The 11,367-nt window shown below is 44.1% G+C and overlaps 1 protein-coding gene and 1 long non-coding RNA gene across 5 annotated transcripts; one reads left to right on the plus strand and one right to left on the minus strand.

Annotated features, from left to right (window-relative positions):
• Nucleotides 1-1,178: 1,178 nt before the first annotated feature.
• Nucleotides 1,179-7,128, minus strand: rpf2 (ribosome production factor 2 homolog). 4 transcript variants are annotated; one of them, NM_214748.3, is given in 12 exon segments: nt 1,179-2,834; nt 2,867-2,886; nt 2,913-3,108; nt 3,301-3,445; nt 3,679-3,781; nt 4,005-4,104; nt 4,235-4,311; nt 4,412-4,493; nt 6,081-6,120; nt 6,200-6,237; nt 6,381-6,513; nt 7,041-7,128. In NM_214748.3, coding segments are annotated over 10 exon segments (927 nt in total). In that variant the 5' UTR covers nt 7,064-7,128; the 3' UTR covers nt 1,179-2,834; nt 2,867-2,886; nt 2,913-2,922.
• Nucleotides 7,129-7,215: 87 nt separating this feature from the next.
• On the plus strand, nt 7,216-10,208 carry LOC141379500 (uncharacterized). The gene is made up of 3 exons (XR_015518114.1): nt 7,216-7,846; nt 7,938-8,109; nt 9,104-10,208. It is a non-coding gene; the product is annotated as an uncharacterized LOC141379500 (long non-coding RNA).
• Nucleotides 10,209-11,367: the final 1,159 nt, after the last annotated feature.

Consider the following 11,367-nt stretch of genomic DNA (forward strand, 5'->3'; position numbering starts at 1 on the left):
GCTGTGAGGCCACAGTGGTAACCTCTGAGCCCCCGTGCTTATTTATCCAGGAATAATTTATTGTAGATGTGCTGAATGATCATGAGAGTAGTGTCAGTCAGAAATACTGACTTGCTCAAAACAAAGGAGAAGAAATAAAGGCGGTAAGAGTTCATTGCCAGAATGACAAAATTTGGGCTGTTTTGAAAGGAAAATTTTCAGTGCAACTGCTCCTGCTCCAATCAGCTATAGTGACCAGTGCACATTGCAAACCGTGACTGGTGCATCCGCAAGAGCAGATGAAGAAGTCTACAAGCTGACTCCCCTCGCGTGCACGCGCATCACACAGAGTCTGCAGTTAAACGCAGCGGTTTAATCATGACACTTATCATCATTTTTACCACATTTGACAGCAAGAACAAACACAGAAGCGCTGTCCGAATGACAAGCAGCACCTTATTATGTTCAAATAAATTTAAAACATCAAATGAGACGAATTTATGCCCCATTTTGAAAGTAAAACATACTCTATAGGTACAGTCGTGTAATCTACGCAGGGTGTGGGGGAGAGGGGGCAGTGTTTCCACCTGATCCGGTCTTCCGTGGTCCTGTGACTGCTGGTGTTCCTGATAAATGGTTAAAATTATGACAGTTAAAGTAAGTTCGATTTAAATAATTACATATTAATAAACTATTAATTTAACATTTTGCATTTTTGTGCAGGTTTTTGGACAGCTTCTGGGCTGGAGAGAGTCGACTGTATCTGGAGGCGCTGTAAGAGTTAAAGGGGTCCTGTGGCCCAGCTGATGCAGCAACACCCCTGACACAAACTGGCTTGATTTTATTCACTGTTTACAATAAAACAATCCCATCTAATTAGTAATTTATTTCACGGTCTAACCTTACCCAGACTTTGCGGTTTTAAACAACGATTAGCAGTTTAAGATATAAAGGTCAGCCTGTGGAAGAAACTCTTTTCTTACCAGTGAACTGTATTTGAGCTTCTCTTGGTCTTGAAGTGGGTTTCCGTCATATGTGCTCAGCATTATCCGGAATCAAACACATTATATGAGCATTATTGAACAGAAACTGTGGAAAAGACTGTTCACCAACGAAATGACCGTTTACTTTTTAAAATATGCGCGTGCGCGCCTCTCGTCGAATGCGCGGCAGATCAGCGCGCCCAAATAACACACAGATTTGTGATTTATGTTGTTTATTTCTCACAATCATCAAATGAATGGAGCAGTCAAAAGAAAAAACTCGCATTTCTATAACCAAACTACTGTTAGAAGAAACATTCTTCACATCTGTGCGCGACACCGCCGTCACGCGCGCCCCGGTGTACAGCATCTGCAGATATAATGTTAAAATAAACTTCGTTTCAACTTTATTTGATTATGAGTACCTTTTTTATGGATTTAATAATCGATGTGTAAATATATATAATGGGCCTACATGTAAAATGTTTGCGTACATGTAAAATAACACAGTAGTGTGGATATTGTATTGCACAACACTGCAGGAGCTGTTGAGGACAGATGCAGGTTAGGGCAGGTCTGGTGGTGTATGTGTTAGGCAGTGAGCAGTGTTATTAATTACAGAAATGTATTGTACAGGTGTATTTATTACAGGCAGGTGAGTTTAAAATAAAGGTACAGCATGTACAGTACTATCAGTGTCTCCACCTGACTTCTGCACAACACAACTGATGCTCCCAACCCCATTTATTAGGCAAGAAATCCCACTTATTAACCTGACAAGTGGCTCTGCAGTGAGCACTACTTGAACCTGACAGGAGACCCCTGTGAAGTGAAGAGCATTTCAGGGGACTACGATCTCATCAAGAGAATGCCAAGAGTGTGCAAAGCAGTAATCAATACAGGAGCTGGCTACTTTGAAGAAGCTAGAATACGACATGTGTTCAGTAGTTTCACTGTTTTTGTCATGTATATAACTCCACATGAGTTCAGTCAGAGTTTTGATGCCTTCAGTGTGAATCTACAATTTTCAGTCATGAAAATAAAGAAAACTCTTTGAATGACAAGATGTGTCCACACTCCTGGTCTGTGCTGTATAATGAGTGTTCTGTACCAAACAATTAAGTTCATAGTCATTAGGGCCACTTAATATAGGCTGACAGACGTTTATTATCATTTAATTTAGCAGAAAAACATGCAGTAAACATTTGTAATGTGTTGGCACTAGAAACACCAAGGCTGTGGGTTTGATTCCTGTGGAAAACAAGAATGGATAAAGTGTGTGCGTCTGCCAAAGACACAACTGTGAGAAATCCTTCAGTCAATCACACAACTCAAATGACCGATGTGACGCAGCTTTTGTCTGGGTTATCAATCAATTAATTAATTTTTCATGAGTAAATGTGTTTGTGTGATGACCAGTAGCATCTGCACTTCAGAACACACACATTACAGTATTATAAGTACATCATCACGATCCCTGATCCATTTCAAAGCTGTGCAGTCCGCTAACACACTCCAGAGCAGATGCAGATATGATTCTTCTATCGTTTTATTGGCAATATAAATCAGCTGGATATTAAACATCTCTGCTTTACATTCTGAAATGAAGACTTCCAACATCTACAGCACAGAGCCAGTAAATGATGATGATGGTGAAGCCTGTCAGAGTCAGAGGTGTTGACAGCAGAGGTTTGTTCTGCTGCTGTTCATTATTCACACTGCTGGAAACTGGTGCGGTGGGCGGGGCCAGAGCTCTATAATGAGGGCGTGTCTTAACGATTGACAGACATGAGGAGAAAGTATGGCACACACGCGCACACACACACACGCACAGTGACTGACTGTCTGGCACACATTCTCTCGCGCTCTCTCGCGTTCTCTCTTGCGCACACACACACACACACTCTCACAAACACACACACACACACACACACACACACACTCTCTCTCTCTCTCTCTCTCATGCGTCGTCGTCCTGTGTTCGTGGTGTTTTGGCGGCGTGTGTGTCGGGTGTGTGCTCCGCTCTCCTCTTCCTCAGGCCCTTCATCTTGCGCGTCTGCAGCTTGTTCAGGTCCTGCTTCTGCATGTGCAGCCGGCCCAGCCTGGTGCCAAAGGCATCATGGGAAATGTTCTTCTTCTTCTTGGGCTGCAGGTGAAATGATGAACACACATCAGGATCAGATCATCACACACACACACACACACACACACACACACACACACACACACACACACACACCCCAATACATTGACACGGGTGTTACAAGAGATGCTGGATTATGAGGACACTGCCCATCTAAAAGAGAGAGAGAGAGAGTGTGTGTGTGTGTGTGTGTACCTTGGCTCCTTTAGGCTGTCTGTGTGCCGTCTTGTACAGGTCGTCAGAGGCGGTGTGGTTCCTCCTCATGGTGAAGTCGAATGAGGGCCCGATCTCCTCCAGCTCAATCCTGGGGGTCCGGCAGCCGGACTTCTTCAGCAGCACTCTGGGAAACACCCGCAGCAGCGTTCATGACCTACAGTGAGCTGCACTGTGTGTGTGTGTGTGTGTGTGTGTGTGTGTAATATAATAATTAATGCTAATATTGCTGAAGGGGCTAATAATACTGACCTTAACATGGCTTTAAAACAATTAAAAACTGCTTTCATTCTAGCCCAAATAAACTTTGTGTGTTTGTGTGTGTGTGTGTGTGTGTGTGAGAGAGAGAGTGTGTTTTACTTGTAGCTGCGCATGTAGATCTTTCCCTCCAGTGCAGTGAAGTGCAGCACATGCTCCAGTCCAGCCAGACGCACCGCTGACACTCTCGGCCCACAGAAGAAATCTGACAGACACACACACACACACACACACACACACACACACACACACACACACACACACACACACACACACGCGCACGCACGCGCGCACACACACACACACACACACACACACAGGACAGTGTGACGCTCAGTCCACAGAACACTCGGATACACAACTTATCTCTGATTTATAACCCTGAGTGTGTGTGTGTGTGTGTGTGTGTGTGTGTGTGTGTGTGTCACCTGTCAGCACACTCTTCAAGCGCTGATACTCTCGGTCTGTCTCAAACAGATCTCCCGCAAACACCAGCATGGGTTTAGTTCCTTCTGGACACTTGTCCATCTGCTCAACACACATTAGATCAGCTCACACGTACACACACTGACAAAGACAGAAACACACACAGACAGAGATGCACAATCAAACACACACACACACACACACACACACACACACACACACTCTGCTGCACCTTGATGTCTGTGAGGGACCTGAAGTTCTCGATGCCGAGCTCAAACATGTCCAGCACATGGAAGTCAAACATGCGTCCTGTGAGAAACACACACACACAGTCATGAACACACACACACACACACACTCTGCTGAAGAAGAGCACTAGTGTCTGGCTCTTATTATCCCGTCCACACACCGAATATGAGGTTGTTGGGCCTCTTCTTGTTGTGTGAGCCGAACAGAAACAGGGAACAGTCGGATTTCTTGGAGAAGAACTCCTGAAAGAGCAACACAGGCAGGGTTAGCACAGGCTCATGAAGCTGGGTCAGCTGGTTAGCCAGATAACATTCAGTTGAGTCAATCCTGGGTTTTAGGTACTGTGAAGAAAGCTCAGCTTCTGGCTATATTCAAATTATGTTCAGGTTATGTCCTGTTTTTCTGTATGTTCAGGTTATACTCAATAATATTCTCTTTATGTTCAAGTAAATGTTCTGGTTATGTTTAGGTTTTTTTTGTTTAAGTTCGGGTTTTGTTCTGTTTATGTTCAGGTTTTGTTCTGGTTATGTTCAGGTTTTGTTCTGGTTATGTTCAGATTTTGTTCTGGTTATGTTCAGATTTTGTTCAGGTTATGTTCGGGTTTTGTTCTGGTTATGTTCGGGTTTTGTTCTGGTTATGTTCAGGTTTTGTTCCGGTTATGTTCAGATTTTGTTCCGGTTATGTTCGGGTTGTGTTCTGGTTATGTTCGGGTTTTGTTCTCGTTATGTTCAGATTTTGTTCTGGTTATGTTCGGGTTTTGTTCTGGTTATGTTCGGGTTGTGTTCTGGTTATGTTCGGGTTGTGTTCTGGTTATGTTCAGATTTTGTTCTGGTTATGTTCAGGTTTTGTTCTGATTATGTTCAGGTTTTGTTCTGGTTATGTTCAGATTTTGTTCTGGTTATGTTCGGGTTTTGTTCTGGTTATGTTCGGGTTTTGTTCTGGTCATGTTCGGGTTTTGTTCTGGTTATGTTCGGGTTTTGTTCTGGTTATGTTCAGGTTTTGTTCTGGTTATGTTCGGGTTGTGTTCTGGTTATGTTCAGATTTTGTTCTGGTTATGTTCGGGTTTTGTTCTGGTTATGTTCGGGTTTTGTTCTGGTTATGTTCAGATTTTGTTCTGGTTATGTTCGGGTTTTGTTCTGGTTATGTTCGGGTTTTGTTCTGGTTATGTTGAGGTTTTGTTCTGGTTATGTTCGGGTTTTGTTCTGGTTATGTTCAGATTTTGTTCTGGTTATGTTCGGGTTTTGTTCTGGTTATGTTGTGGTTTTGTTCTGGTTATGTTCGGGTTTTGTTCTGGTTATGTTCAGATTTTGTTCTGGTTATGTTCGGGTTTTGTTCTGGTTATGTTCGGGTTTTGTTCTGGTTATGTTGAGGTTTTGTTCTGGTTATGTTCGGGTTTTGTTCTGGTTATGTTCGGGTTTTGTTCTGGTTATGTTCAGATTTTGTTCTGGTTATGTTCGGGTTTTGTTCTGGTTATGTTCGGGTTTTGTTCTGGTTATGTTGAGGTTTTGTTCTGGTTATGTTCGGGTTTTGTTCTGGTTATGTTCGGGTTTTGTTCTGGTTATGTTCAGATTTTGTTCTGGTTATGTTCGGGTTTTGTTCTGGTTATGTTCGGGTTTTGTTCTGTTTATGTTCAGGTTTTGTTCTGGTTATGTTTGGGTTTTGTTCTGTTTATGTTCAGGTTTTGTTCTGGTTATGTTCAGAATGGTTATTAACATAACCTCAGAAACTGAGGAACAGAGCCTGACTGCACAGGTCTGGTTTAGTCAACTAAAGCTGATCCAGAGTGTGTTGATAATGTAGCGAGTGCAGATCTGGGATCAGGAGCTCACCAGAGCCGTGGAGTCCTCAAACGGACGCACCATATTCTTCCTGAAAACAGAAGACAACAAACACGAATTACACACACACACACACACACACATCTGAATGACTGAGGCTTTACACTCACTTCTTGTAGAGCACGGCGTTGGGCTTCTTCAGGGCGTACTGAAACAGAGAGAGCTCGTGAGACACACTCAGACTCAAAAACTGCTTTACTGACAACTGCTTTACTTAACATCTCACACACACACACACACACACACACACACACACACACACACACACACACACACACAGTGTCCTCTCACCACATCCTTCAGTGCCTGGCTGACAGTGCTGCTGGTGTTTCCTCCCTTGATGATCATGCTGTTCTTCGGGTTCTCCTTCAGCTTGGACTCGCGGCTCTCCAGGAAGCGCTTGGAGCGACGCGTCTTCGCTTTCCTGCAGGAACACACACACACACACACACAGAGAGAGAGTCAGTGTGTTTCTCCACTCAGAGCAGCAGGTTTGCATCTTCTACACCTCACTAAACTAGTGAAGTCTCCTACACTAAACTCCTTACACACACTGTCCAGTTCACGAGGAGTCCCTAAACACAGGATTTACTTCAACACACACACACACACACACACACACACACACACACACACACACACACACACACACACACACACACACACACACGTCTGTTTTGATGAGTTGTGGGGGCATTCGGCGGGTCTCCTCTGTTTTCTACTGTACAGTATTCCTGTGGGCCTCCCCAACACTACACCTAAGCCAGCCTCACAGTAAACGGTGTATATTCACTCTCTGTCTGCTACTGTGTGTGCACTGTCTAGCGCTCGAGTGTGTAAGTAGACTCTGCTCCGCTTCTCTTCTTCTCCTGTCAGTCCTGACCTCCCCCTCCGCCACTGACCTGTCCTCCAGCAGTGTTTACAGCTCTACATCTGCTCAGTTTTACTCACACAATCCCGTCAGTGTGCGACATCTCTCAGCTCTTCTCCTCCGCGATGATCAACACGTGAAACTGCACGGGGAGACTAAAGAAACACCAGCCTCTTCCGGCGCACACCGGACGTTTCAAAATAAAAGTCGCTACCTTATTATTAGCCTTCACGTTCCGTCGAACATGTTAATTCAGTTAGAACAGGGGTCACCAAACTTGTTACTGGAGGGCCGGTGTCCTGCAGATTTTAGCTCCAACCCTAATCAAACACCCCTGAACAAACTAATCAAGCTCTTACTAGATATACTTGAAACACCCAGGCAGGTGTGTTGAGGCAAGTTAGAGCTAAAACCTGCAGGGACACCGGCCCTCCTGGCCCGAGATTGGTGACCCCTGAGTTAGAATGTTCAGTATTTTACACACACACACACACACACACACACACACACACACACACACACACACACACAAGACATTTATTCAATAATTTTTTTACGAGCTTAGTCCCTTTATTAATCAGACATCGCCACAATGGAATGAACCGACAACTTATCCAGCACATTGGAATTTAACTGTGCAGACCTGCGGCCCTCCAGAAACATGTGTGGGTTGGAGCAAAAACAGAAACGCACGCACACACACACACACACACACACACACACACACACACACACACACACACAATAAGTGTGTAAGATACTGTGTCTCAGTGTTGTCCTCTGTCTGGTTTCACGTACGCTCATGTCTGGGCCAGACTCCAGGACAGACTCCTCTCTGCCCGCTGCTGTGATCCTCCGTCTCCTGACTCTGACTGCTACAGTGTGTGTGAGTGTGTTCTTGGACGGTACATTCTGATTCTGTCCACAATTTACAAAATATAAAATACATCACATTTTCCATCCCCTGTGACCTTCAGGACGGGCGGACAGAGATGAAGCCGCTGTGGTGAACTATGGAGAGCTCAACACACACTTCACCCAACAATCAGCCTGTTCTTATCATCTACCCTCCCTCAATGCCTCCCAACATTCATCTACTTTGCTTCTGTTGAACACAAATGAAGATATTCTGGAGAAAGCTGATAACATGTTGGCCATCTATAGGAAAAACCAACACTATCCACATCAGGGGTTACATCTTTCAGAGTGTTGATCAGTGATGGCCCGTCCCATATGCCTCACGGAGAAGTGGACGGTGCTTCTGGACACTGTTAACATAGGGCTTCCTTTAGACACAGTACAGATTTAACCGTCATTTGTGGATGTGACTCTGTATTGTGGTGCTTGTCAAAGGTTTACAGCAGTAGTGCTGAGCCCATGTGCTGATCCGGCTTATACAGTAGATGAATGAATGCGGCGCCGCCTGAGGGGTCAGATGGAGATAAAGGATGGATATTTACTAATGAAATGAAGCCGACCAGACTAAACATCAAAGATTCTGTTCATAAATAATAGGAAAAATAAGATGTTAAACAATATTAATATTTTTCTCTTAATATAAATAAACTGAATATTTAATGAGTTCTCACTTGGGTTGAGCTCAGGGCATTGAGCAGGCCACTCCTCTACCGCAATCTTTATTTGGCTGAAACCAAGATGCTGTTTGTTTACTCGAGTTTGAGTTGAGTTTTGAATTTCCCTGGTAAACGATAAACAGAGCCGACACCACAGTATGCAAAATATACTCATGTACACCAACACCAGGAGTATCATAAACACGAGCTTATGAATCTCCATAGTGGAGTGAGCCTTGAGTTTGGTTTCTGGGGCCTCATCAGAGGCTATAAGGCCACAGTGCTAACCACTGAGCCACCGTGTGCTGGAATAATCTAGGAAAGAGGAGGAGTCGGGGCGGATTCTTTAAGATGAAGGTAAGAAAGTCTGATTATCTGTTGTGCGTTTGGGTTTGTCTGATTGCTGAATCATGTAATCACTCATACAGGACCAGCTGTGGTCAATCATGAGCAGGTGATCCGCTCGAAAGTGCAATGCACAAACATCACTGCTGATAATAAGAGTGCTCAAGAGCTCACACGTGTTGTGCTGCTAGTTTATTAAACATGTTTGGGTTCTTGTTTTTCAGGTTGACATTTGGAAAAATGACAGTAACTGCATTTGGAAATTGGATGTAGAGAGAAGTAATGATGATGAGTTTCTCCAGGTAAGACAGACTCGGGCATCTCTACAGCCAATCCTGCAGGCACACGTCACAGGCCGAGCACATAATGCAGATCAATAATCCTGAAAGGTGCAGAGTTTAGTTTCGCCAGCAGAGGGCAGTGAAAGCCTGACTCAATAGTGGTGAAGAGCATTTCAATTCAATTCATCTTTATTTGTACTGCACTTATACAATATAGATTGTGTTAAAGCTTCACATAGAAGATTATAGAGAATTAAAACAGTGTTGGCCCAGTTTTCAGAGTTTAGCTCAGTTCAGTGTGGTTTAATAATCAATACTGAGAGTCCAAACACTGAAGAGCAAATCCATCCATGCACAGCTCCACAAGTCCCAAACCAAGCAGGACAGTGGAGGAACAAACTTCACCAACTGACCAAAGTGAAGGAGAAAACCTGGAGAGAAGCCAAGCTCAGCTGGGCTCACCATTTCTTCTCTGGCCAAACGTCTTGTGCAGAGCTGCAGTCTAGGCGCTGGAGAACGCTGGACGTCAGCGAAGACTCGTCTGTCCATGGAGCGTCACAGGGATCAGTCTCATGCTCTCCACTCCTCCATGACCATCACAGCAGCTGCTACGGTCTGCTCCGGGATTGTGAAAACCTTAGGATCATCTCTTTACAGGTCTTGGATTGCATCAGTGGCCCTGCAAAGTCTGAGGCTCTCGAGATGAGCATCCACCGGTGGAAATAGAGAATAAAGAGAATAATTAGCGGAGCTGCTGTTCAGAGTGGAAATAAACCAGTGATGTGTGGAGCTCATTCATGCATCATACCACTGTCAGGGGTGTCCACACAGTCCTGGAGAGTTTAGCTTTAACCCTAATCAAACACACCTGAACCAGCTGATCAAGCTCTTACTAGATATACTAGAAACTTTAAGGCAGGAGTGTTGAAGCAAGTTAGAGCTAAAGTCAGCAGGACACCGGCACACCAGGACTGACTTCAACACTCCTGCACAATGTGATGGATCGAGTGTGTGCTTTAATAAACAGACCGGTCTTTAATCTAGTGTTGAACTGGGAGAGTGTGTCTGAGCCTCGGACTTTATCAGGAAGGCTATTCCAGAGTGTAGGAGCCATAAATGAGAAGGCTCGACCTCCTTTAGTGGACTTTGCTATTCTAGGTACTACCAGAAGCCCTGAGTTTTGAGATCTTAAAGAGCGAGGTGGATTGTAGCGAGACAGAAGGTTGGTTAGATAAACAGGAGCTCGATTATTTACAGCTTTATAGGTGAGAAGTAATATTTTAAATTCAATAGGAAACTGAACAGGCAGGCAGTGTCAGGAGGAGAACATTGGGGTGATATGATCATATTTTCTAGAGCTGTTCAGAACTGCTGCATGTTGCACAAGCTGAAGTTTGTTAATAGAGGATGCTGGGCAGCCAGCAAACAGAGCATTACAGTAATCCAGCCTAGAGCTCACAACAGCATGGACTAGCTTTTCTGCATCTGAGATGGATAGCACACTTCATAACTCAGCAATATTTCTCAGATGAAGGCAGTTTTTGTGACATGGGATATTTGATGTTCAACAGTTAGATTGCTGCCTAATATGACACCCAGATCTTTTACAGTAGCGCTAACGCTAACTCTGTATCCTCTAATTGTAGATTGAGTTGTGAGATCTAATGTTTACAAGATTTAGGCCCAATAAGTAATAATTCTGTTCTGTCTGAGTTTAAAAGAAGGAAATTGTTGGTCATCCAGTCTTGAACATCTCTAATACACTCAGTTAGTTTAGAAAGTTCAGACGTCTCGTCAGGTTTAGTTGAAATATATAATTGAGTATCATCTGCATAGCAGTGAAAGCTGATCCCATGTCTTCTAATAATGTCTCCCAGAGCGTGCATGTAAACTGTAAACAGTAAAGGGCCTAAAACTGATCCTTGAGGCTCCCCATACTGCACTGGGCTGACTTGTGAAGGCGTCCACTAATATTCACACACTGGTAGCGGTCAGTTAAGTATGACTTAAACCATTGTAGAGCCTGTCCCTGGACACCTGTAGACTTTAAGCCATTTATGAGGATATTGTGGTGAATGGTGTCAAATGCCGCACTGAGATCGAGTAAAACTAATAGAGAGACGCACCCTCGGTCAGCAGCTCAGAGCAGATCGCTGGTTTTCACTAATGCAGTTTCTGTACTGTGATGCGGCCTGCAGTTGGACACA

Source organism: Danio rerio, chromosome 20 (genome assembly GCF_052040795.2).
Source record: "Danio rerio strain M-AB ecotype USA chromosome 20, GRCz13ab, whole genome shotgun sequence".
NCBI lineage: Eukaryota > Metazoa > Chordata > Actinopteri > Cypriniformes > Danionidae > Danio > Danio rerio.

Excerpts from the sequence above, each read along its gene's own strand:
- rpf2 (XM_087296558.1), bottom strand. The coding sequence starts at position 7,063 with ATGTCGCACACTGACGGGATTGT. Across the intron at positions 6,238-6,380 it reads GCCAGGCACTGAAGGATGTG|TACGCCCTGAAGAAGCCCAA; the intron begins GTGAGAGGACAC and ends TCTCTGTTTCAG. Across the intron at positions 3,782-4,004 it reads CTTGAAGAGTGTGCTGACAG|ATTTCTTCTGTGGGCCGAGA; the intron begins GTGACACACACA and ends TGTGTCTGTCAG.